Source organism: Stylophora pistillata, chromosome 9 (assembly GCF_964205215.1).
Source record: "Stylophora pistillata chromosome 9, jaStyPist1.2, whole genome shotgun sequence".
NCBI lineage: Eukaryota > Metazoa > Cnidaria > Anthozoa > Scleractinia > Pocilloporidae > Stylophora > Stylophora pistillata.
Window position 1 is genome coordinate 27,722,718 of NC_142527.1, and position 27,561 is coordinate 27,750,278.

The following is a 27,561-nucleotide window of genomic DNA, read 5'->3' on the forward strand; positions in this document are numbered from 1 at the left end:
ATCTTTCTTTAAGCCACAATCTGAGCTGGAACTTAAGAGCGTTTCTAAATTAATTTCAAATGTAATTGCAAGAGGTATTTGCAATTGACATACAAGTTTCCCCAAGAGTGTTGAAACCGTCACAGGCGAGCGGCATTTTGCCAATAGCTGTAAAGTTCTGCTTACACTCTGTTTAGTTACTCATAAAAAAAAAACCTATTTAAAAAATTCTCCCTTAAGTTGCTAAAAAGTCGGCCATAATGTTTTAGACGGGCTTAGACATTAACTAGTGATGATTCAGACATTAATCGCATCACGAGTGTGCGTGCAAAACATCCTAACTTTTGGTCCCTCACGATATTTTCGTCTCGTTTCTAAGCTGACGCGGTAGGCGTCAAACGTTCTCCATCCGAGAGTTACTACCGCGATTAAAAGAAAAAAGTCGATTGGGGATGATGTAGATTGGTCACGTTCATAGGAAACGAATCGCGAGTTTTAAGATGATCACGAGTTTTTTTTTTCTGTTACAAAACATGTCTAGAAGCACGTGTCTCTCATTCGATGCCCCAGATCGAGTGTGGAGACCCACAAATCGAAGTGATAAACTTCAGAGCTTTGTTTTGCTCGATAAAAATCTTTTATTTTTTAAAATTTTTTAGATAGTCACGAATGTATTGCAAAATTCTTTTTGCGGAGGATCGGGGACTTTCAAAATAAAACTGAAATCAATTTGTTTCTGACATTATAAAAGGACTCACAAATTTCACCAAGAAGGTGTTTAAAGCGTGTTCTCGACCTATATTCTCCCTTGCGAAGTACTCATTTATAGTAAAAGAGAAGCATTCAGACAACCTGTTCTTGTTTAATGATCATGATGATGTTAATGACAGTCGTGGCGATGCTGTTGCTGGTGATGAAGGCTTTAAAACCGATAAGCTTTAAATCTTGGACAGCTAATATAATTGAGGAAAGTTGAAATCACCCCACGTTAAAATGTTGTTATTTGGAAAATCATACCATAAATGATACTCTTACCTAATGATGCTCATCTTATTCTTAACTCACACACCCTCAGCAATTATTATCGTTCCAAGTCACAAAATTTTGTTGACGATACAATGCTTATGCAAGGCCTTCTTATTACTTGAAGAACTCTTAGTCTGAGCAAGGGAGATCACTGATCCACAACATGCAGAAGTATCTTTTAAAATAATATCGACCGGGACTGAGGACAATAGGGTATTTAGAGCAGGGGAAATAAGCCACAGCTTGACATCGTATGTTCCGTACAGACGGAAAATTTAAGTCAATTTCCCCTTTTTCAAAAGTTTCTGCTAAGCTCGCAAATAAACTTGGAGAGTTCAAGAAGGAAGCGTTCAGGGTCAGGAGAGGGGATGGAGGGGGGGGGGGGGGGGAAGGGAAGAGTTTTTGGATTTCATTCGTTTTTTAACCCAAGGGAATATTTTTCACACGATTCCGGCTATGACTGTACGTTTGGTGGACAGTTATCTAGTTCTCTATCGAACGAAAGGCCCTTGAAATGCCGGTAATACTTCTAATAATTTTAATGCATACATCAGACTTATAAGGCCTCCATGAATGTCTCGTAAAGTGGATAATAGATTGACGACCTAACTTTCTTAATTGAAAAATCAAATTATATGTTTGCTATTACACAGGTAGTTATGCCGGTTTGTTGCCTTCCATAAACAAAACCGCCGGCGGTAAGCTCGGCTAAATTAGAGGCAGGTCGTCTTAATTAACAGCCCAGCTTCAATGAAAATTTAACCTAATTATATGGGTTGATATTGCACATTAGACTTCGCCTATTCCGCTACTAAACTAAAGATCAACCGTTATGTAGTTCAACCCGCTACAAACTCGATGTTTTAAAAATATTCGAGATTATGCCACCAAGTTGTAACCTACAACTACAAAGCGAGAACGAAATCGCCTTGAATGTTTCACGAACATCACGATTTCTTTCACATGACCTCAGGATCCTTCAGAGATTTTGAATTAATTTGATTTATCTACTTAGGCCCAGTGGCGCCGCGAGCTCATGCTCTGAGTATTTGTTGATCACAGTGTTCGGTCGGCTCAGGGAGGTCCCACACGTTTTTTTAAGAGGATAAATTTGGTTCTTATTTTGTTTGTTTGTTTTGTTGTAATTGTTGGACTTGTTATAGTGAAGGTCACGGATCTCAAATATGAGAGAAAATGTGCTTAAAACAATATTGTTAAAATGATATCGTTACCGGCAACAACAGTTAAAAGTAAATAGGCAAAAACCATGTAACCACCGATCGCACAAAGAATTATGAAAATATAGTTTGGTCATTTTGCCCCCGCCCTACTTTTGATCGAACCAGCAACTTAGACATCACAGGGGGTACAAATGGTGGAGACCCATTTTCACGCAAGTGAGGGGGTTGTAATTTATTCGTGGACAAAGGAGGAACGAAAAAATTGAGCTTTCAGCATCTTGTTAAGAGGGAGTGGCTCGAGATATGCGTTAACCTCTAGCTGGTGCACAGAAAACTCTTAACTATAAGTATTTCCTGTGTCTGATGCTTATCTTGAAAATGGTCATTTCATCGAGTTTATACGCATCACTCACTGCCAATTTTTGTAAATAATTAAGGGTGCGATGATCAAATTCTTTACTCTGATGCGGCAGTTTTGACAGAACAGAATTTCCTACACAAATATTTGAAACTAACTTCACTTATACGGGAGGAATGTTTGATATTCAAAGTCGAGAAAGGGATTAAAAGCCTTACATAAAGCTAAGCTGATAATATTTTAATTGCTTTTAATCTTTAGGCCAAGTAACTTCGACTTAACACTGATCTAGGCCGCAAAAGAATAAAACAGACCGCAAAAATGGTGAGGTCGACCGTTTCTGAAGCCAGAATTTTTTGCTTTACCCGGAAGCAGTTGACATATTTTTCCAATGACCTCAGAAGCAGATATCGTAAATCCTTGTTTTTCTTCTTCATTCCTTTTAAAAGCACCAGTAACGCGTACGTTCAAACCAAACTATGATTAAAATACACACAAAAAAGCTTAAAACGATTTGATTTTGGTTGTTGCGCACGAAGAAATACCTAAACAAATAAGGAGAGAAAATATACGCCGAATTGATCGATAAGTTGACCGAAAATGCGGAATCAGCTTAGGTCAAATTAACGATCACTTTACTGCTGCTATCATCATTTTGTACATGGGATTATTTCACAGGATTTGTTGTTCGTTGTTTTCGAAAAACAGTTTGTTCGATCAGAAACTGAAATTTGGCATCTTCTCATTTGGGTTAAATTCTTTTACGAATTCATCCGTTTTTCAAGCATGTTGTGACCGAGTCGGGCTTTTCCTAATAGAAATAATGGAATACCATCCGTGATCATTACAAAAAGTACGACGTTATTTGTCGGTAAACAGTTCCGAGTCCGCTTGTATAAATACCGCATAATACTCAATACAGACTAAGCTAATTACAGTTCCCCAGCTTATACGATAGCAATCAAGAATAATATTTAGGCATTATGCCATTTAGCACGATACGCAAAGCAGGAACTCGTCGATTGCCGATATAAGCGGATTGAGAAATCTGTCCATTGGTTAAATCCTTACGTAAGCCAGAAGATTTGCTTACCTCTGTGTGTGTTGTTCTAATTACCAGCTGACGTTTTGTAGAGAATTAAATTCGTAAGTGACGATTTTATAGTTTAATCCTGAAAAAGTATCTTAGCTCCACCCAGGTCAAAATCTCCTTATATTCTCGACCTAGCCTACCATTTAAGAGGTCTTCATTCTAGTGAACAGTTCATAAAACTCTAGGAACTTCAACTGACAGGCGTTAATACGTACTTTGATTCTAGCTTCTTCTTCTTCTCTAAAGTTCACCTCAGACGAAAAGAGACAAAGAGATTAAGAAAGGTAATTACTCGAGAGTTTTTATTCAGCGCTGGAAACTTTATAGCGATATTTATCAGCTTAGCAAGCCAAAACTTTTCAGCGAACGTAAGCCATATTCATCTGACTTCATACCAGTTATTTACTATCCTCCTAAACTTTTCCCGTCCAGCGGTTTAACAATTTGCGCTTTGTAACAATTTGCATAATTCTATCAACGCTCTCTCGACAGTAGCTGTAATCGAATATTAATTAGATTGATGTGCTCATGAGCTAGAACTGTCTGAGGTAAATGAAATGACACTAACGGCATTTTGCTCTCCCAAAAATGCACAACCAATGAACCCATGGGCACGCAAACAAAGATTAACCCTATTTCAAATACAACACTACAAACACATCTCTCTTTCGATCAATTGCAAGGAATTGACGATATGATTTTATAAAGGAGGTAATCTGTTGATTCTAGCTTCTAAACTGTGTTGGCAAATCGAAAAGAAAACCCAGATAAGATTACCTCAGCATTTGCGATGATAAATTCCAAGTGGGTATAAGTAATTTGTCAAGGTTAACATTTTTTGCAAATTTTCACGAAATGAGAATCATCGAAAAGTTGATCAATGCTCGCAGAAAGTTCTAGATTAATAAAAGCGTGAGAATAACCCCTAAGCGGTTTTCAACACTCCTATTTGTGAGTGCCTCAATCGATTTTCAATTATGTTACCTAGTATTTTGGGCATTTACTAACTGTTTTTCCAGCTTCTCGATTGCAAAAAGGCTAAGCTGATGAAATTAAATTAAGGGCGTTTGACATCTAAATGAACAACGAGCATTCATGAGCCCGTTGCATCCCATAGTTTGTGACAAACAACAGATAAAATCTTTACTCCCAACAATTTTCATTAATTGGTATTAGTGAGCTTCAGCTATCGAGTGTATCGAAATGATCCAATCGTGGTAATATGTTGCAATGCGGTTAAGGTTGTTACTCCAACAATTTAGTTTTGTTGGAGAGAGTGATGGTGTTGGTGTCTGTTGGTTCATGTTCATATATCTTTGTCTGTTATCTGGACATGTTCCACTGAGACTCTTTGTGGTAATGGATGTTCAAAACAAACATAAACAAATGATGATTATTTGTGCATTATTAGTTCTCGAGTTACAGGGCCCGCAATTGAAAAGAATTCTGGTAATTTTGTTTTGCTCTTAAAAATCAATGTCACTTGATATCTGCTTAAAATGATATAGCAATTCTGACAATCCTTCCACCCTTTTCCACTAAAAGCATCAACAATCGAATTTGCTGAAGTGTTTTTCATTACAGGTAATAGCCGCGGATTTTAATGAATTGACTGCATTGTATTTTACTGTAACTGTCGCTTAAACTGTAGCTTTCTGAAGCCAGCTTATGTTGTCCGTCGAGTGCTGCACTCCAATATGATTTAATGATTTCATCGAGTGGTACAAAAAGTTTTCCAACTTAATCATTCTGTTTTTCCGAATGACGCCAAATACCTCTCTTCATTACGGACGAGCTTGAGCTTACCAGGTAACAGGCTATTGAAAACTTTTTCTTCTTCTGTAAATATTTGGGATCTTTTTTACACACCAATATTTTATTAACAGTCAGAGTACCTACATCAGAGAATGTCTCTCTTCACATGAAATTTCATTGGCACGATTTAAGACCTGAAGTGTTTTCCAGTAGTTCCATTGCGTCATTATGAGCGGAACTGTCTTGATAGAACAGTTAACTCCTTTATTGCCTCCTGTCCTTTTATTTTATTACAGTAAACCCTGAGATCAGGGAAAACTATCGAGATATGATATATACTTCTGTCGGCTAGAGTGACTGGCATCCCAATTTGCTAAGATGGAAGTGTGATGGCAGTTTATTTTTGACTCTTAATTCTTACTTAGAAAGCGATTTACCCCCCTCATCAATCGGAACGAGAAGGATGCGGAGCGGAGCAAATATAGATTTCACTTTGAACCCACCGATTATCACAGCCGGCTCGTGGGCTTTGTCTGAGCGGCATTTAGGAAATCCACGTTCTGGCCATATGGTTGGTCATCAAAAGCTAATTAGGGGACACTGTTGACAAGAACATGTTCTCTATTCCTTTACGACATCTAGGGAAAAACAGAACTTGAACAGTTGCGAATTCTCCATTTTTTCAGACGCCAGACGTTTCTTATAGTGTTCTTTCATACAGTCAGACCGCGAGTGAGCCAGCAATTCTTCTGTTTTTTTTTTTTTTAATTTTTTTTATTTTTCTTGTTATCGCCATCGTGCCTATGTTGAAGAATGTAGAAGGATATATGAACCTATGTTAAAAATTCATAACGAAATCTATAACGCCATTGCATGTTCCCTCGTGGAAACATTGAGTTTTCAGCGTTCAGATCTTGTTGCCATGGAAATTCCGCGTTGTTTCTGCCATAACTCTTTGGATATTTGATTTAGCCCGGATTAAAGGTGCAAGGTCTAGTCTGAGTCTTTCTTACTAATCTTTTCAGTCCCAGGAGGGACTTAAAACGCATTTCTCCTTACTCTGAATATCAACACATTTTCGAGCAGAAAGGCGGTTTGATGAGAGGAAAATTGTAAAATGGGATTGTTGTTGATTTGACACGATTTATTATCCATTTAACTGCCATCTCCTCAGATAAATGGTAGTTTTCCTTCCTCCATCTATTCCTTAACTCATAAATTCCTTCCGTCTTACTGTTAGCTCTTAATGTGGAAGAGATTATGGAAATTTCAGTCGGTCTTACGCTCAGGCCCAGGCCCAGGCTAGTTCTTTCAGGAGCTTGAAAGCAACATGCTATCAATAGGGTGCCTCAAGGAGAAAGTTACTTTCAATTAATGCTCTTACATAAAAGCCATATAAAATTTATGTTTACGCGATTTATCATCATGTAAAAGAAATCCTTCAAAATGAATGCATGCGTGGTAATAGAAAGATCTCATTGCGATTTCCGCTCTGACAGCAGGTAGATGAAGCAGAACATAACATGACATTTCATGAGTCTGTTGTATAGTGCTAATGCGAAAGTTTTCGTTAACATCGGTTCAAAATATCTGATGACACTTTTTAACCTTAAAATGCAAAATATATTTTCCGATTTCTCCAAGTCCCTTGTGTCCAGATGACCAGTAGTTAATTTCGGAAGACGTCCTTTTTTGATTGAATTTGAAAAATATCAACGAGCATAACATAATGATCTGCAAGTATACAGTCAAATCATTTTTGTAAACTGAACAATTTCACAAAAAAACATCGAAAAAACAAAACAAAAAAAGTGATAAAAATTTTAGGTTATTGTTGCACGTGGATGCCACGCAAACACCGGATCACGTGTAGCAAAAGCTAAACAATTGAGCATGCGTAGATAAGGACTATTTTGAGACCAGTGTGTTTTTTGTGGTTATTATTTTTGTAAAGAGCTTTTGTCTTTGTCTGGAGATAAGAATCAGCTCGTCTGGGAACAGAACAGCGAATTCAACCAAAAAGCATTAGAAGTGTTATTATCTGTTGATATTTGTCCACGGTTCGATTTTAAAAATGGTTGCATGTTCAAAGCAACAATCAATCAAAGACTTATGAACTGTACCGACAAAGAACACGTTTAACCAATTGGAGCGTGAAACTCACTTTTTCTGCCAAACAACCGTGAATCAAATTTGTGTCGTCACCTTCCTCAAGCGCTGCGCAGAAGGGCAGCATTTTAATCCCTCTAGGCGTAAATAAAGTTTGATCATTTCTTCACGTACGCGTACGCAAGCAATCGCAATTTAGTGACGAAGGCTTCCTTTCTTCAGTGTGAAAGGTCAGTCACCATTGGCACGGGATGTTTTGATCATAATGACAGTAATTACCGGTTTCGTTTGTACTTTGAGTGAATGAGTTTCAGTCATTTCTGCAGTACATTGATGAAGTATCCATTTGAAGTGCTGTACTTTTTATCCTTTTCCGAAGTGGAAGTTGACGGAAACTGCACTGTGCTGGCGATGAAATAAATCTTCCAAGAGCTCATTCGGTCCTCAGCCTGACATCCGAGAAAGGTGAGCAGCAAAGCTTCAAAAAATTCGTAAATTAATGGTTTGTTGATAGCTCCTAATGGCCAATACTATGAAACAAGCAACAGAGAGGAAAACAGTCTCTTTATAAATCAAATTTGCGTACTTTAAAGCAAGAGGAGAGATCGATGCATATTAGCTGCCATCTTGAGAAAACAAACTTTAAAGTCTTTAAACCGTAAGCTTTTCGGCACGGTCACATTTAATGATGGAATCGTGTCTTTCACAGTGAATTCTATCAGGTTTGATGTCTAAGAATTGCAAGAATATTTGTTCCCTTATTCATGTTTCACGCCCTTGGATCAGAGTCAGTAGTTAAGACTCTCAAATCAAGAGGGCATAATCCATAGATATGTTTATGTTGTATTAACGTCAAGTTTCAGGGGGTAGCTATGATAATGGTGATATGGTGGTTGTTCGGCTTAGAAGATAGTCCTTTTATTCGTCAAAATGTACTAAAAAGAAAGGCTTTAAATGTCTTGTGGTACCAAAGAGAGAGAATAAAATCAGTGTATGATTGAAAATGACACAAACGGCTTATATGTGTCTTCGTCGAGGCTGATAGAGAAGAAAAGTCATTTAAAGTGTCCCAGTCATGAACTGAGACATATTTTTGTATCTTCTTTTTCTTTACCAAGGTATACATCATAATGAAAAGTGTATGTAGCGCCTGTATTCTATGAGTCAAATGAAAGGGGGGGGATTCATTTCGCGTTCGTAGTGGTGTCTGACGTTTAAATCCCGGAGCGTAGCATCCCATACAAAATTGTTTTGAAAGAGTCTCCCCCCGCCTCCGGATCCACCCTCAGGTGTCAGGTCAAGTTGGTGAGGTTGTGAAAGGGGCGTGTACACCTGGTGAGTAGTCTTCCTGTTTCGCTGTTGACATCCCGCGCGTGGTCAATGCATTCGATGAAAAATGGTTAAATTGTCACAGCACTGAGATGGGGTTGACGAAAAGCTGCACATCCTTTAACAGGAAATGAGGAGACGCTGCATTCTAACCTTTCCCAATTCTGATATTTTTACACGATTCTCCTGGGGTCCTGCTGTTGTTTGAACGAAGCGGCATTCCATTGAATACCGTTTCCATCAATGACAAAATGAACAATCTGAGCTGCTAATTGAGTTTTATCAGTGGTGAAATTCTGCCACAAATCGCATTTTCTCTAGCCGTTGCTTCATCAGCTGTTGATTGAAAGTATTACTTCACACAAGCACCTTAGGTAATTTGATATCCTTTTCCCAGGGAATTTAGATCACGAAAGAGATATATGGTTAGGTTTGTTGATTTAACGAGGCAGTTTGTTCACAGCCCTCACGTTCTCTACGCCGCAATACAACTCTGAGTGTCACATTTAAGGTAAGCCAGTGCCATGCGTGAGCCGATTGTTACCGCAATTTTGCACGATTCATGCACAAATCTTTGTCTTCAAATCTTGATTAAACTTTTACGTTTTTAAGTGCATGGCGTTTAGCCTTCGCTGCGAACATCTGATGACCAAATGTCTTTGTCAAATCTTAAATATGAAGCACTTAATGCAATGGCTATTAAGCGCCCTTGTTTTACTTAACGGATATCGAGAAACTTTGCGAAATTATTCATTGTTAAAGACGGAGTTTTTTTCAGTCGTATTTAGAATAGTCTTTTAATAATCCTGCTGAAATAACTTTAATGTTATTCCACTTTTGTCATTTGGAAGACAACGTAGTTCATAAGTCACGTACATAGCTCAAACTCGATTGTTTGCGTGTACAAACAAGTGTAGTGTTTCTTTCATTTGATAAATTGCCATGATGCGGGTCCCCCTAAATGGCTTTAAATGGTCGTCAGATTTTGGAATTAAAGAAAATCTTATGTAAACAGTCAACGAATGTCAAACATTGCATAATACGAAAAGTTGGGTATTCCAGAAGTCGGGTTCTCGAATGATAGGATGTTTATTTCCCAGTGTTATGAAACTGTGGCGCCTTGCTGCTCCAATGCTTTTCCTTCAAATGGTAAACAGGAAACTTTCATGAGCTGTAATATGGCTTACGTAAGACTGCTTGTTTGTGGAGTTAACCTGCACAAGCCATTTTAGAAAGTATCTCTAAAAGGCCTAGTTAGTTATCAAGAATTGCCTACTCGGAGGGAGTCGAACCAGGCAGTATGAAAGTGAAATGAGCGCAAGTCAAAAGTGTGGAGCTTTTGAGCCTTCCGGTCGAAAAGACATGATGACAATTCCTGTAAGTTGTAGAATTTCCGTAAATCTGTCGTGGCACGCACAAATACAACATTTTCACAGTGGGGAACCGACTAAAGCCAATGTTGTAGCTTGCGACGAAGTTGGTTGTTTTAAAGCTGTTATTTTTGCTATTATTATTTTTTTCGGAATGAGCGTCACATTTTACAGCTATCGCATCCGCGGTAAGAATCGGGACTAACAAAGCCTGGACATAGCGTAGAATTCCTTTTCACTTAAAGTGATGAAGGCGCATCAGTTCACGCAAGTTAACTCATTACATAACAAATAAGGTCTGTAGACATAAAACTGTAAAACGTTAGGACAATCACTTATGTCATAACTTGAAATGTTTTCAGATTAGAGACACAGAATACTGTGAACCAATTTCTAAATTAATTAAAAATTACTGAAATAGTCAAGATATCACTTAATGCTCCGATTTGATTCATCCACAATCGACATTCTCTCGAAATTGTGTAGAGATTTATAAGAAGTACTATAATTTAAGATGCATCGATTAAAATAAGCAAAATAAATATGTATATTTCATTTTATGTCCCAAAATATTTTTTAACATAAGGTTGTAACTTGCTCTTAGAGACCAGATCTCAGTAATCGAGTTTACAGCGTGTTGAAATTAATTGTTGATAAATGTTTTCTTATCGTTGGTGTACCTTACATGCACTTCGAGAAAGCAATCAGATGATCGAACTTTTATCATTCATATACACCTTCCTTTAATTAATGCAATAGGGGTGCCTTCGTGTGTCCAAGACACGAATGTTACTGTTGAATCTCGTTGGTTTTTCAGAGCTGGTTAAAGAGCCAATGAAGCTTCCGTAAACGTGTTTTTTTTTTTGTTTTGTATGAGGGCGCAAATTAATGGACTCAACACGCTGGATATCGAATGTTGTAATGCGTTCGTTGACAGTGGAGGCACGAACCCTGTAACTCCCTCTTGATGACAGGAGAGGAGATTGATTCAAACATTTTTTGGCGCCCGAAGGAGTCGTTATCTCTGTAATGAAAGATCCGAACGAAGACAAGGATGTGCCATAAACCTGACCCAGTCATTTCCAAGGTTCCAGTCAGTTGATGTTTGTTCAAGGATCGCCGCAGAATGTTTTGTATTTGGTCTGCGTGCGAGGCAGTGAATTTCATTTAGCTCCCAATGCGCTGCTCGCTTCACCAAAGAAATGATTCCTATATAAAGGCGCAGCATTTTGATAGCTTGTTAATAGATTGACTCTTTAGCCGCAGAAAATGTTGTACAGGTCCTACAGGATGTTCTCTTGGAGGAAACGACGACACTGTGTTAGAAGAATGTCTGTAACGCGTCAATTCCTGTGGAGTCGTCACTAAGTGTATGTCTTAAATAGTTACACTCCGCTTTCTTTACTTGTAAAGAAAATTAAAGGATTAAGGCAATGTTTCGCAACAAAAACAACATCTTCGAACCCTGCAAAGTACTTCTTAGCCTAAGGCACTTAGAAGGTGTTTTCTTTTGACCGGATATTGCGTACTCTTTTGTTGAGAAGAAAACTGGATGGAATTGAACATCAGTATCAGTAAAAAAGCAGAGAAAGTAACTTTGATATTTACCTTGACCAATAATAGGAAAGGAATTAGTTACGTATCTGGCGAATTTTTCACAAATTGTCTGTGTTCTTTGCAAAAATTGGTGGTATTAGAAACTTGTAAGATTTATCTCGCTCTCGTCTGCGGTCTACCTCTATCCTTCCCGTTTTCAATTCTCAAGAAAGTTAACGCGCCTATAGAAGGATTTAATCACATTCCATTGAAATCAGTCTGTAAACCGCATAATTATACGTTTCCAGGATCTCCGGAAATATCAGTAATGCGGGAAAAAGGCCAAAACGTGTCCTGATACGGAATGACAACGAAGACATATTGTTTTCATCATTTGCTCAGAAGGTTGTCTCCTACAACAGAAGCCAAAAGGTTACCTTTAGAGCTGAAGACCAAGTCAGGACAAATTATCACATTCAGTAACACATTATTAACACTGGAACTCCTTGAAAGAAAAAAAATTCGAATTTAGAAATTGAAACGGTGGTAAACAAAAACGAAATGTAAAGCAACCGCCAATCCAACTGAAGAGGATGACGTTTCCTGATTTCGCAGTAATCAGTTTGTTCGGTCGTGGGAAATTTGGTAGAAGACTGTTTGTGTAGTAGCCAAATTATAATGTAGCCATTAGGTCAATCCGCAATTGGCCACGCCAACGCCATCAAGAGGCAATCCAATTTACTTTGTCTCAAAAATGAGAAAAAAAACTGCTAGACTGTTCTTTTCCATTATCAAAAAATTTATGAAAAAATTTTCGCTTGATACATCTCGATCGAAAATTGTCAATTAGAGCGAATCAGACTTAAAAGACAATGATAAAATCCTGATATATCTAATGATTTAAATTTCTTACCTGTGACTGAAAGAGAGAGATAGGAAGCCTATGACTTCAGTCGATCACATCAGCACACAAACTCACTTGCTATGCTAAAAAAATGCGGTTTTATAGCGGAGGAAACTTTTCTTTTTATCCCTTAGCAATATACTCTTATTAGCGTTGTTCTTTTTCGTTCGCTTTAACCCTGGAAACTTCTGTAACACGGTCTTCCACGTCATCTCATTTATCCATTTTTTGTTCTTGGTAATCCTTATAGTTTGTAAATATTCAACAAAACTGTTCCAATTAACAGTTATTCCAAATTGTCCAACCTCGACTGCTTTACAATGCTATTTTTTCGCTGAAGACCACTTGGTCCATTTAACTTTGAGCGACATAGCGACAGGGGCGTTTTGATATAGTCACCGAGTTAATTCTAAGTTATGAAAATCGAGTGATGAAGCTTGATCGACAAGAGTTGAAATGACAATTATTTCTGAAAAGACTATTCAGTATTCATTTACATTTGATGTCCAACTGAAAGTGGACGGTGGAAACAGCGAAGCGATGCAAGTCATAACGCTTTCCTAAATTCAAAGACATGCTTCGAATGCCGTTTTCACAGTTCGTGACGAAATTCTACGCATTTAATTCATCGAAAGAGGCAGAAATCTATGGACCTATAACCACATAGGGTGTTTGTACAGTAGTCTTTATCCTTTAAACACACACACAGTAACACTTCACGCGCTGAGCAGCCGACCTCGGCGTGTGGTACGAATGGGCGACATGAAATACTCTAGAAAACGCCACCAAAATCCTCAAATCCCTTTTTTAGGCATAAAGCACTCGAAAATCCGTTCAAGAATGTCATCTTTGTGGTTGTGAGTTTTTCCGCCTGCTGAAGAATTCAAGACGCAGTGTATAGCATTCCAAGAGAAAATTCCACCATTCCTTCAATTAAAAAGAAAGTTTAAAAAAAAGGGTTGATTGGATAAATCCTTCCACTCAACAGCGAATCTGTATTGGACGTACATTAAGAGAAGTTTCTTCTAGCTGGGCTCTCTTGTTCCTGTTGGGCAGCTGGCAGAGTTTGTATAATACCTGGAAGTTTCTTCTCCTTCGATTAATTATTTCCGCTCAATTCAAACCATCCCGTAAACCGCTAAGAAAGTCGCAGTTAGATTCCCAAAAATTAAAGGGATTTAAGCGCACAGAGCGTATTGTTAGTGGGCTGTTTTGTGCAAGAAATTATCGCAAAAATCGCCTCTGTTTAATGCTTAAAACGGATTTGAAAAGTTGTTGACCGGCAGACCTTTAAACATTTGGTAAGTTGTTTCGCGAAGCACTTATACGCTTTGGACACGGAATAGTTTGGAACGCAACTGAGATCGAGAAACTGTAGAGGGAGGTTCTTGCCAAGGGAAAAAAAAAATTAGAACTGGCGTGTTTAATGGATTAACATGCTTGTGATGGTTCTAGTCTAAAGAATGTCGGCAGTTCATTGGACTGAACAAATTGATATGTTCTATAGTTCCAACCGGTTACGAAAACACTAGACGTGGCCCTGTCCGTGATGCATCTGGGGCTTGCACATCTGTTTGCTATATTGTTACAAACGGCTTAAACGTACATCCAATATTTCTTTGCAGCAGCGGATGAGTGAAGCCACACCGATAACCTCAACCGATCAACAAAAAATTGCGGTCAGTAATTGCATTGAAAACAATCAAAAAAGGTGTGAGGCTCGTCGAGGTGGTGTGGTTAACGAATGTTAAGGCTTTCAGGAATTCCATTTGTGCTACAGCGAGAACATTTAAGTGGCTCTGGCAGACTGAAATACCACTGAGACTCGCTATCACTTTGTTACACAGGTTGGAAAGGTTGGAAATCAAACGGTTGGAAATCCAAAGACTTATTGGGCAGTATGCGTTCATTTTCTTTTCAAGTACTTGTCATCCTTACAACATTTGGAGGACTTTGTTCAGGTGAGGTTAAACGCATTTTCTTGACTTATAATGAAGTAGAATCACTTCGTTTTTGCCTTTGCGCAACATCCTTCCTAAAATGATCTCGAGCTTTTCTTTACTATTGTACAAATGAAAAAGTATGATGGGTGTTACAGTTAGTGATTGAGCCTCGTGTAAGCTAACAAGGGAATCGCAGTGATCTTAATGTATTTGTTGACGCTTAGATCATCACGTGCATAAGACAGTGATAAGTGCATACTTACAAAAGAGCAGACAAGGTGCAAGTATTCTTATCAACAAAACCCGCCTTTGATTTACGAGAGAATCTTTCGCCTGTCAAAGAAAGGTCCGTAATGCAAAAAAATCCACGAGAGCTCTACGAACTGCTAAACACTCATTTGCCAAGTTTCTTAACGCGTACACAACATCGTCAATGCAATTTTACACTGAAAAGAAAAAGAAAACGATGTCGTAATGTCGTTATTGTGGTCCTTTGTCTGGACTGGAAACATAGAGAAACAATGTTGATCGGGACTTAGAAAAACATCGCGTAGCGGAGATTGTTTCTATCATTAAGGCGCAGTTGCAGTTTCGAATTTTCCTGAAAGGATATGGGAGCTTCCTAGAGTTCAACCTTAACCTTCTTTAGATACTGCGACCAGGCAAAGGTATTGTTTGTGACAACGACTGCAAGATAAAAACAACAGATTAGGATCGCCAGCTCTGAAATTGTTCAAATTCATTGTTATTGATTTTATAAGCCATCCTGTGTTATTAAAACAAGAGTGTTTTACCACTCAGCTGCGCAGTGTGAGTCGTGACCTCTCCTTCTGAAAAACAGAAACGTAAAGAAGATAGCTGTGTTCCCAACCACGGCACGGAATTTTCCCCAGCGACACTATTCTTCATTTCATATAATCAGCTTAGCCAGAAAGTAATTGATATCGCACAGGTCCTGTGGTAGAGCCAGTTGATTCCTAGCGCCTTTGGTACGGCGTGATATAAAGCTAGAGAGGGACGATTGAAGTTTGTATTTCTACTGACAACTTGGACAAAAAAAATTGACTCTATACTGAGACATTAGAAGGCTCACGCCCCCACTTCGTATGCACATTTGGTGCGTTGTTTGTCTGGGTTATTGAAATCTTTCAAGGAAAACATTTCTTTTTATTTCGTGCTGGTGCTCGCGTTGGAATAGAGGCTGATTATAGAAGATTGACAAATATTAACGCAAGCGACATTCCTCAACATATAATTCATTTTGATGCGTCATGGGTCATGACAGAAACGTTCAGTACCATCACTGCAAGGTCTTTTGCTGTCATTAACTCTTACTTCATGTTCGCGTTCAGTTTTCCATCTTTCCGACATTTTACAGGAAAATCTGATCAAATTGTGGTGCTTGATTGCCAGTCATATGATTACAGTTTTGCGTGGGCTCTGCGTATGAAAATAATATAATGAATTAACTTTAATTCTTGAAGCAAGAACTTTCCAAGGCAGCCTTACCGTTAAATCATTCTGTCTGGTTGTTTTCATCAAAGCTAAAAATAAGCCGCTGATGTGTTGTTGAATTAAACTGAATCAATACCTCTCGGGTGACGACTTTTCGAAAATTTCTACCGAACAAAGTCAATGTTATCTCTCTCCCTCTTTGCTGAAGCAACTTGAATCGCTGCGGGGTATGATCTGATTGTTAAAATTTCGCCCGAAGGTGATGCAAAATTAAATGTCCAAACTGTCGTTAAGCTAATTTAATTCATGTTCTGGCTTGTGCAAATGTATTAAACTGGCCAAACCGAGGCGTTTTAGTTTTTATTAATCATTGCTAACACTTGTATTCTGAGAATCTGGGTTCGACGCGTAGGGATTTGGACTCGCATCATCGTCATTATCATCACAAAAAATGATAACCCGCTTCGAATTAATTTGTTGTTATTTCATTTTGTAGTGATAGCTAAGAGTGTATCACAACGAACAAGTTCAAAAGGTGAGCAAAAAAATTCATCATGACCACGAGTAATTAGTAAACTACTTCTCCTTTCTGAGTGAACACCATTCAAGCATTGGGTAAAACTAAGTATTTTTTTAGTACTATATCACTAATTTTTCTTTCATCATCAGATGAAGCAAGCTGTGAATTCGAGGAGACCGCCCACCCAGTGAACTCCACGTTTATCTCGACCGACTGTTCTGTGTGTTATTGTGAGATAGAAATGGGTTGGACTAAGGTGAGCTGTATACCAACCTGCCCTTCTTCACCCGTTAAATGTCCTCCCGGAAGTACCATGGAAGAGAAAGAACACCCAGTCAATGCGGGAGGTAGCCGCTGTATTTGTAGGAGGAAATTCTGTATCCCGAAAAAAGGTAACGCCAGTTTCATAACGGGTAGATGCCTATCTGTGTATGTGTGTGTTATTCTCAAGAGCTCCCAAGAACGGCAATCTTGTTACCAGCTTTTCACGATGCGAATCTCTTAATGCGCTTCCTGATAAAAGCTGAATACAAAGCAAGTTGTTTTCCGAGACGATGAAATCAACTTTTCCATTTTCTCACGTTTACGTTTGTTGTGATTTGCCTGCTCAATATATGTTCAAATGTGTTTGCGACAGTCTCGTACTCGTTCAAAAACTCGCCTCCTTTTTTTCTCTTCTGTTTGCGTGTTTTTAATGTTCTGCGGTACTCTTTGTTATCAGGCTCACAATATGTGAGGCATAAATTAGTTTTTAATCTCTAAGAGCTTTCGCTATATGATACAAAGTAAACTGTCGTGAAGGTGATAACGTTTCAGCGAAAGTCTTGCATAGTAGCCCTCAGAATCCAAACTCGGGCAGCGCCCATTTTATCCACTTATGAACTAAGTGCTCTGGGTTTTAACACGGTTACAAACTGTAATTTCTGGCTGACATGGGATACGTACAGTAATACAGTCGGTTTTTTTTTTTCGGATACTCTATTTCCAGTTTAATCCTCTTCAAAGTGTCCTTGACTTAAGAAGCCGCAAAGCGAGTGAGTGTGGTAATTCTATCGCCAATTAGAAAGCAGGAAATATTATTTTCAAGAGCCTTTTGTGAGCACGTTTTAAAATGAACGCTTCACATCGCATGAAAACAAAACGCTAGGTGCTTGCATGTAATAAATTCTTTCCCAGTCGTTTATTTATGTATGACGAGAGCTTAGATTTGAGATGCGTTTTTTTGGCGGAAAAGACCCCATTTTTTTATCCCCTTTTCTTTTGTTAAGATATGTTCGTCAAGAACTTAAATAACCAACCAACGCAGACACATACATAAGTGACTTTGATGTAACAAAGCAACCAGGACCAAGTTAACTGTTACCTGTCAAAAAAATCCTGCGTTCAGTCAGACAGCCGGAAAACTACGACGATTTTAAGGTTAAACTGTTTCGGACATTTACTTAATCTAAATGTTTTTATTCGTTTCCTCGCACCAGGAGGAGTGGGGGACACAAAAATCTGATTCCCCACGAAGATTTTAACCTCAAACATCGCACCGCGCGATCCGAAGGTTTGAAGAATTATTGCATTTGAATGACTCAGGTTTTTTTCTTTGTGACCAACTCGAGAGAAACAAAAAACATCGCCTCTTTATTCCACAACTGAGCAGAAGTTCTCCATCTTTCTAATCTAAGATTTGTTTTGATATCTTAGGTTTCCAATTAAACATAACGTGATCATCTACGAGCTAATTATATTCCTCTATCCTGGTCGGTCAAAAATCGTCACCTGGGATAAATTTGAGGTTATTTCATTCCAAAAACCGAAGGCCTGGAAGAGGAAATCAGCGTAACATCGAGAAATATCGACGAAAGATTATTTTCATGCAATCGTCAACTTGTTTCTTATTTCGCTGACCGATAAAATTATGTTGTTGTTAAAACCCTTGTTTTTCAAGGGCATCAAATCTACCAGGCGGCTAATTAACTAGTTTACGAATGATTACCAGTTAAGGGAGATTGTGTCTACTGTACAACATTAGTACGTTTAAGATTTGTTGGAATCGAATCCATTTAAGCTGATGCCTATTGCTGCAAAACACATCAATCAATCTTAGGTGTGTAATTTCTCGTAGGTCATGGAATTAACTTGGTCATAAATTAGTCTTAGGATTTTGCAAAACACTTCTCGTAGATCATGGAATTAACTTGGTCATAAATCATTCTAGGGATGTGGAAAAACAATCAGAAACTTAACCCCGGCGATTTGATAGCATGCAGCCTCATTTCAGCATTTTGAGGAGGAGAAAGAAACTCTGAGATTTCCTCTAAAGGTGTTTAACTATTGGAATAGACATTTTGCTTGTGGTGGGAAAACAAATTTTAAAAATATTTTGCAAGATTGCTGAACTTTTTTTAATCTGTAACCTCTCCCATTGTTTTTTTTTTTCCCGTGACTTTCTTGATCTTTTTGTTTTTCTCTCTTGTATCTTCCCGTGATTGACTCCTGTAGCTGGACGCACGCAACGATTTGACCCTCATGCAAACAACGCAAAAAGGATTAACAGTGATTTGAAAAAATGGGATTATAGTGGGAGCTATTACGGTGCGCGTGTATTTCAGACTTCACGCGATAGCGTTCATTGTTGAGTGGTGGTCTGACTTCGAGTTCCCTTAGTAGGCGGTGTAAGGGACCAGTAGAGTGCAGCTTTACCCAGAACATAGGTCTCGCAATTCAAATGTGGTCTTGTTAGGACGCGTGATCAGGAGAGTCCAACACAAATTTGCGGCAATTTTTTACTCATCTAGTGTCTTCTTATTCGGCTTTATTTTTTCAGTTCTTTTAAGAAAACGTTTAGCTTAGCAAAAAGCGTCCTGATGCGTGTAGCGGTGTATTCGTGTGAAATGGTAAACACGACTAAAAGATAAAAAGATTAACTGGCGGATCAACTGGATAGGATGACATTGCCTTTCGGCGTCACTCTTTTTGGCCTCTGGATCACGTTCGTAAAACTGACTTTTATTTCCCAATTTAAATGAGAATCGATAAGAAAATTATATTCGTAAACAAGAAAGATGATCTAGAAGCTTCTCTAAACGAACTCCTCTTTGAGAGGAAGCAGATACTCAATATTTCTTTATCACAAAACTAAATGGTGAAGCAACATGATCCTTACGCAATTCGGAATCTATCGTATTTCTCACCGAAAAAAATTATGATACTAATAAAGCCTTCCGTTGCACAAACTGATAAGAATTATCTATCTTTATCAAAATTCCTCGCAATAAGCTGCATTCATCAGGCTCCAAAGGGCTGTGCCATGATCCAAATCAAGAACTAAGAGTGGCACCGAAGGATTTGCCAAACTCGAGCGGAAGATACACGTAGTTTGCTTAATCTTGCTAATAACGCTACTGTTAAAGAATAAGATCTACATGATGAAAAGCATGGATGCAAAGCTATTGCCGTTTAACTTGTCTAGACTGAAGCCAAATTGCTTTACACGACTACAGTGGCATCGAAAGCTAATTGTGTTGGATAAATTCAATATACTTCCGAGTCAAAACGTTGGTTTCCGCACCCTCGAAAGTATGATCATTGGTAAATAGGAGAACGCTTAAAAGGAGGAAATCTTGGGTTTTTTCGTTTAGAAGAGTAAATAAATAAACTAACTATCTCAATAAGGTAATTTTCTAATAAGCGTCGAAAGGATTGCGGCATTGCTTTCTGGTCTCTTTCCAATGGGGAGGGGGGGGATGGGGTGGGAGGGGAAGAAGGGAAGATAGTAATGGTAATAAGACTGAGTGGAGTCCAATTCGGTCTGTAATCAAGTGAGTGATGAACAAATTTGGACGACCGCGAGGCAGGTGTCCGATTGGTTAATTACGATCATGATCTGTGCTCAATCGGGCTGGTGAGAACCAATCACGTTCGAGAATTTGTTATTGTTTTGATTAACCCCATACCCGCCAGATGTGGTTTTTTATCAGTTCACTCATATTGTAGCAATTTGGTGCAAGGTATCTTTCAGCATGAGTATTGCGAATGATGGTTATTAGTCAATTAGTCTTTGCCGGCGCAAAGAGAAAAAGCGTAATAAAATAATTATGCACAAAGGGAATCCGAAGCGTGTTTGTTTGATCAGAAGCGTGCGTCATGTTAGATGTCACAATCATGTCTCGTCTTTTCTTGTTCTGTGTTACAGAAAGGAAAGTGGAAAACGATATAAACCTGGAGTTTAAGTTTAGGTTTGAGTCGAAGAGTTTGCATGTCGATAAGTAACGGTGAGCGTCCTCCTGTTGGGAACGCAACAGAAATCTTTCATTAAAACCTGACTAACAATGAGTAAAACTATGCTTTCTTTCAGTTTCCAAGCCACAGTTCTGTTACTTTGGTGGTCGACGATTCAGGCGCGGTCGTGTTTTTATTACGAAAGACTGCACGCTCAAGTGTCGCTGCAAAAAGAACGGGAAAACGCGATGTACGCCGTTGTGTAAGAAGAAACCAGACCCAGAGTGCGGCCCTGATGAAACATTGAAAAACGTTACTGAATTGTCCGCTAGGGGAAGATGCGCATGTGAGACAAAGAAATGTATGCCGAACTTTGGTAAGTCTGTAAGTCTAGCAATGTCTGTGTACAAATGCTGAATCGCTCTGCTCTTAAAGCTTATCCGCCGGTCTCTGAAACATTTGCTCTACCTCTACCCTCAGATGACATGCCATTCCTTGCAGATGCGGGACAGGTTAAAATCTTTCTCAGCGGGGGGAATTGGGGTAGAATCCGTAAGAATCGGTAGAATTGGTTGTGTCACGATAAAATTTAACTGAATCCCCATAGGGCATGATCCTCCCTCATTGGTAGTTAATTGGTGGTCACTTATTATCTGCTATTTCCCTCCATTTATACTCTGTTGGTGTTCGACCTGTAAACCATGTGATCACATAGAAATCCTCCCACAAACCCCCCTCCCCCCCGACCACAAATGATGACAGGTTCCTAATCAGCAAAGAATTCGTTAAAAATTCTTAAACAATGTAATCATGATGGTATCTATTTATACTCGGAATGGAGAGATGCACGGCGTACTTTGGATCACCATTAAATAAACCCGGTTTCTTAAAATTTGTTCTCTCCTAGCAAACGTAGAAAACGTCTGGGTAAATAAATTGAGTCGTCTTGAAAGCAGGAATACCTGAGGTAAGACTTCGAACCGTGAAATTTACAGTAATCAAGGCGGAAGAAAAATTGTGGTTTGGTTTTTGGGAGAATTTTGCCAAGAAAACGTTAATTTTTTCTTCAAATGCGACTGGGTCATGAGTAAGAGATGAGTTAAAAGGACTGCTTATCAAGACCCTCCTAAAATCACAAATTTGAACAATTAGGAAGGCCTCTTTACACATATGTTTAGGTACCAGCCAGGAGGGGTTGGTGCTGAGGACTTTGGGGGGATCACATGGTTTGTTAGGAGGAATGGAGGGGGATTAGTCGTCGCTAAGAGAGTATATGGGGGACTATATAAATTGACTGAAAATTACAAATTAACTGCCAATGAGGGGGGGAACACAACCAACATATTAACCCCCCTCCTCTCCCCCCCTTGGCAATAAATTATGGTGTCCGGGCCTTAAATACAAACCAGATATGATATCTCCTAATTCGAGCGTTTCTTTCGTTTTAATTTCAGAAGCACAGAGCAGTACATACACATTGCAATAACTCGATTAAGAGTTAGTGCCATACCATTAATTAAGGACCCTGCAACGAAGCCAAATTCATAATTTCTTGACACGTTTTCATATGGTACCATACGCACGCCTCTGTCCGATATTAAAGAAGCAAAGCAAGATTACCTGATATCCGAAAACATTCGTATAATCAACTTTAAAGAATATCTCTGATGTAACACTTGGCTTATTCTCCCATGGCGAAGACTGATGCTGAGAAGAAAAGAGATGATGATAATTTTTTGGACAAATTCAGCTTTGTCTTGCACCAAAAAATTGAAAGATTAGGCAATCATTAGCTTAGGATAGAAAAGAAATTTTTTTAAGTAACTCCAAGTTCATTTAAAAAGGACTTAACATGTTGTTGCGGTGTACTATATTATTTAGAAGCCCTATAATCGTTTTCATGAGAACTCAAAGGAATGAATCAAAAGGGATGCCGTCGGTTTGTTTATATGTCAGCGTTAACACTGTGTTACACGTGATAAGTCTCATTACGTAATCAAATGAACTAAAAAGTGCTTTTACGTTATGCATCATGAGGATAGCTCAAGGATAAATGGCCCTTCTCGCCCAAAGGCACAGAGGTGGGTGCATAAGGCACCCCTCGCGTAAAAAGCTGCCATTTGAGTGCAGTCTTAGAATATCTTAGGTAAAATTGAGCTGAATGCATGCGTTTTAGCATTCCCAATTACTTCTTCTTAGGCAGTCTATGTATGCTATACATCTTGTAGATAGATGATTCCTTTGAGGGAACAATCCTAATAATAATGTCCATTTATTGGGATTGAGCTTCAGTAACAAAAGCATTAATCGATACTTGTTTTTGTTCTTGAAGTTATACATTCCTATACCTCTTACTGTTGTGTTATCAGGCGCGAAATACGCAGAGAGAAGGAGAAAAGAAAACACTTACAATCGTCGTATGTTATGTGGAAAAAAATGTTGACGAACAAACGTTTTTCAACTCGTCAATTTAGAACACTTAAATTTAATGATACATAGCTAAAATGTGACTGACTTAGTGTCTAGAAAACACTTGCATCTTTACCAAAACATGCAATGTCATCTAGGCGTTGCATCAATATAGTTTGACCCACTGCAAAGTAGCACAAGTGGTTGGAATATACTGTTATCATAACTTAAATAAAGGTTTTGAAACTTGAGTTTCATGTATTTAGTTATGGAGTGAATTATTAATTCCTCGAGGCAACGGGACTTTCTGTAAATTAAGTCTAACTAGTGATAGCCGCTAAAAAAACTACAGCCCCATGATGCAAAGTTTGACGTATCAATTAGGCCAAGCAGTGAGTAGATTCACTTGAATATTCTTTATCATACGTCTCGTGTCAGAAACGTTTGGGTGGAATTCTGTGAGCGACAAAATAAGCTTTGTTGTGGTCCATAGCCTGCAGGGCAGCTGGCGAACGAGTGCGCAGTATTTTCTTAGCGATAATTATGGCTGTCATCTTTGATTTTTAATGGAAATGGAAGGCTGGGAAGAGAAAGAGATTTGTACCGAGGAGGAGGCCGACAGTGAATATTTCGCTTCTTCTCGCCCCATTCCCCTACCGTCGACTCAAACGTCAAATTAAACACGGCCAGTTGAATAAACGATTGCGCACTTCTTAACGTTACTCGCCTTAGTAAGGCGCCTGCACTACAGACTATACAGTCCTGAGATGTGACTGGTCACTATGTATGAGTCACATGAAGAAAACTGAAAAATCTTTTCAAGCTATGTTTGTTTCCCGCTTTCTTGAGAAAGAGTTACAAAACATTATACGCTCTAGTCGTTGAAGCGTTCTTGTTGATCCCTTAGGCCATTTTTCACCAACAGGGTTAATACTGAATTGGTAACTGCCTTAGCAACCGTATGACGTAATTTATTCGGATAAATTTTTGAAATTAAGCGTCATTCTGTTTTGAAAATCATCACTAAGTGTTAAGTCTGATTTGCGAATTTATCCAAACGTTACAAAATTTCCGAAACCTGTTAACTCACTTTAGACTTCGATTCCCTCGCGACTGTTCAAAGTTCCGGCTGTGTGCTGACTTTGGTTTTCATTTGTTGTTCATTTCAAAGGAATATAAAAGGCTAAATCCCAGTGATTAAAAAAAAAAAGTTATTTTAATCTTGCCTTTGTGTACACAAAAAGCTCACATTTGCGAGGACATTAATTATACCGCCTATTCTTCTTAAAAATAAAAGTTGATTTGTGTCAAATTTCGAGGGCAATCCTTCCAATTATAAATAAAATTCAACCCTAAAATATTTAATCCTGAAATCTTTAGTCGCCAATATCTATGTTTATTAAATCAGGAGAAATTTTATTTTCAAATCGATAGGAAAAAAAAACCATCACCTTTTGGACTGATGGCGTCATTGAAATTCATTGATAAACAAAGCATGAAAAAAAGTAAATATGCAAAAGCTCTAAATTATCCAACATTTTTTGTGGTAAGGGAGAAAAACTGTTCCAGCTTTCAAAATTTTGAATAAAAAAAGTCTTGAATTAAAGTGCCTGATTTTTGGGATGTTAATTCATACTGATCTTTTTCTCATCAAACATTCTGACGAGCGAGCAACCGCGTTACTTGGATGCTAGATTCTTTCTGAGACCTTTAAGATTCCCCTTGGATAATCGTTTTACTTATCATAGTGGGAAATGTTTTTAAAGGCAACCTGTGCTGAAAGGAAGGAAGGAACTTTTCACGCTGAGTTTTAAATTTAACAGGTAGGGAATAAACGGGAGCAAAGACCATATTGAAGAAAAAAAGCGATGTTTTGAAGAATTTCAAAGAGCCTTAAGAAAATGCTGATTACGACGGTTTTTATTGTCTACCATAATGCTATTTTGCTAACAAACGTTTCGTTACATGTCTAAGAGGAAAAGAGGAAAATTTTTGTCCCCCTTGAATTGGCAATAGGCAACAATTACCCTTCTTAAAATTAAAGCGATTCAGAGACGCGTTTTAGGAAGTTCGAGAAAAAGCTCTTGCTGTGATTGCTGTTTGGCGTGCTCAGCTTGTTCCATTTCTCTCTCATCGAGTTTTAAAAGGTATAAGAGAAAAATATAAATCTGGAAAGGAAAAAAGTTATGATAATTAAAACACAAAAATAGTGGGTTCAAAATGGATTTTCCAGCAAAACGTATTTTCATCAAGTTTGCAAGACATTTGGAATTGCGACCATTCAAACGTCAGAGAAAATGTCGATTTTGCCGGGCATCTGTAAGTCGGTCAATTTTTAATTAAAAAAAAAATTTCTCTCTCCTATTTGTATTTATTAGAGACGATACATTTTGCCTCCTTTTATTTTTTTTTCCGCCGGTTAATTCGACTTCATCAAAAAGCAGAAAACGTAATTGAAAACTCTGAGCGAAGTTTTTCCCTGTGTTCTAATGGCTCTGTAAAAGTGGGGCAGAGAATCTGCAATAGCCATATCCTTGAAGTGCCTTCTTCCCGAGACCTTAGGTCTCTTCAAACTGTCTAAGGTCTAAAACTAAGGCCTTTTTCTTTTTTTTCAGAATAATACTATTTCTTTTACACTGCACTTATAAATTGATGATAAACCCTGTTCTCTTCCGAATTACTTACTCAAACATGGCAACTTTAAAGACAGCTTAAGGAATCGCCTTCTGGAAAGTTTTCTAAGTAGAAATTAACCGTTTTTCTTTTTAAGTTTTCTGAAGCAGTTGCTATATATCTTTTTTATGATAGTTTCTACGGATTCAATATAGGAGTAAATTCTTATTTCATTCTTACTGAACTTTTTTAATCATTGAAGTAATAACACCACGCAAGTTGTTCATTAGCATAATTGGGGGCCCTAATAAAAATATGGCATTTATCAGTGTTGCGAAAAAGGAAATGTGGTCAATAATCACTGTCCCAAAATTGTTATTTTACGCTGTTTAGGACTGTTTTGTATACGAAAAATACCTAATTCTCCGATACCAGGCTTTTTTTAAGCGTTCACCTTAAATCAATATTATAAGATCAAAAATAATTATGATTGGCTAAAATCGTGCTGATAACAAAATAGCCGTTTCTCGATACGACTTGCTTAGGGTTGGATGGAAAAAAAATTAAAATGGTCTCCGCGAGAGTCAGAATTTAAGGGAAAACGAGAAAAACATCTGATTTTGCTTTCTTTAAAGTCACCTCCTCGAAATATATTTTGCTTCAAAAATCAAAGGATCAATGAGACACTCTTTTCTCTGAGAGTAAAGTGGCTCTCAATTATGGGATGAGGTAAAGTTATAGAAAGTGAGATTTGCTGAGCAATGCTTTGGCCTTATTACCCTAGGGACAGTCTCCGGAACAGTGCCAAACAGAATTCCCCGATGAAGTCTTGGATCATTTTCTTGCTGCTGTTTTCGCTGGTCGTGTACAGCAATGGCCGCACACGATTTAGCATGGTCGAGTTTGACGAGGCACAGGAAATTAATCTGGCATACAAGTTTTGTATAAGGCAGTGTACAGAAGCATGCCTGAGATCTGAGCACTGCCATAGAACATATGACAAGCAGACGCTCTGTATGAATGGTGCAGAAGATGATAAGCTTACATGGCCAGGCTTTTCGTATCAGGGTAGAACCATCAAGGCCTGTAGTGAAATTAACGCACCGGTGATCAGCCGGCGCGAACCGAAGCCCGAACCAAAGCAGTATATGGACCCGTACGAGCTTTTGCGGCTGATGGATATGAAATAATCTCTCGCGAGGGGAAATATCATTATGTTCCTTTTTGAAAATAGAATTAGCGAGGAAAAGCTTGGGTACTTTTAACCACTCCAGTGATATTTTTCTGAAACTTTTCATTTGAAAAATATCTTTACTTTAATTTACTGTTACTTTTATTGTAAAACTGCTGAAAAATGGATTGGGCTAGTTCTTTTTGTTGTTGTTGATTTTAACTTGTATTTATGTATAACAAACCTGATATCATTAAATGACTAGACTGGTGTCAAGAGCAGTGTTTTGTGGCTCTTGAGATTTAGCTTACCAAAGTAATTGAGCAACGTGCTAAGATTTGGACTTCGTAAACTTCAATCGGTTCGTCCAGATCTCGCACAATAGCTCCGTAACAATCATCTCTTCATAATCTCTGCATAACAGCTACATATTATATTATCCCTTTGCACCGTAATATCAGTATGCATATTCTCAATACCTTTCACCAAACATTTCCTAAGACAGCTGTCAAGAAGAATTTGTTAACAATCAAGAGATTCTTTTATTGGTGATTATTTCCTTTATTCTCCTGATGCTTGCTAGCTAGTCTTAGCGGTT

General features: G+C 38.3%; 1 protein-coding gene across 9 annotated transcripts in view; it reads left to right on the top strand.

Annotated features, from left to right (window-relative positions):
* LOC111322421 (uncharacterized) overlaps nucleotides 1–27,241 on the top strand; it is a 28,495-nt gene extending 1,254 nt beyond the window's left edge. The window contains exons 1-9 of one of the 9 annotated variants that reach the window (XM_022925503.2): nucleotides 3,825–3,921; nucleotides 7,881–7,966; nucleotides 14,488–14,601; nucleotides 16,535–16,573; nucleotides 16,708–16,950; nucleotides 20,907–21,146; nucleotides 21,678–21,737; nucleotides 22,225–25,002; nucleotides 26,577–27,241. In XM_022925503.2, coding sequence (XP_022781238.2) covers nucleotides 14,541–14,601; nucleotides 16,535–16,573; nucleotides 16,708–16,950; nucleotides 20,907–21,146; nucleotides 21,678–21,736 — 642 coding nt within the window. In that variant the 5' untranslated portion in view covers nucleotides 3,825–3,921; nucleotides 7,881–7,966; nucleotides 14,488–14,540 and the 3' untranslated portion in view covers nucleotide 21,737; nucleotides 22,225–25,002; nucleotides 26,577–27,241. Of the gene's footprint in view, nucleotides 1–3,792; nucleotides 3,922–7,815; nucleotides 7,967–9,062; nucleotides 9,342–13,995; nucleotides 14,320–14,487; nucleotides 14,602–16,534; nucleotides 16,574–16,707; nucleotides 16,951–20,906; nucleotides 21,147–21,677; nucleotides 21,738–22,224; nucleotides 25,003–26,576 lie in introns of those variants that run through there. The other 8 variants (XM_022925504.2, XM_022925502.2, XM_088732503.1 and 5 more) reach the window with 8 other exon arrangements.
* The last annotated feature ends 320 nt before the right edge of the window (nucleotides 27,242–27,561 follow it).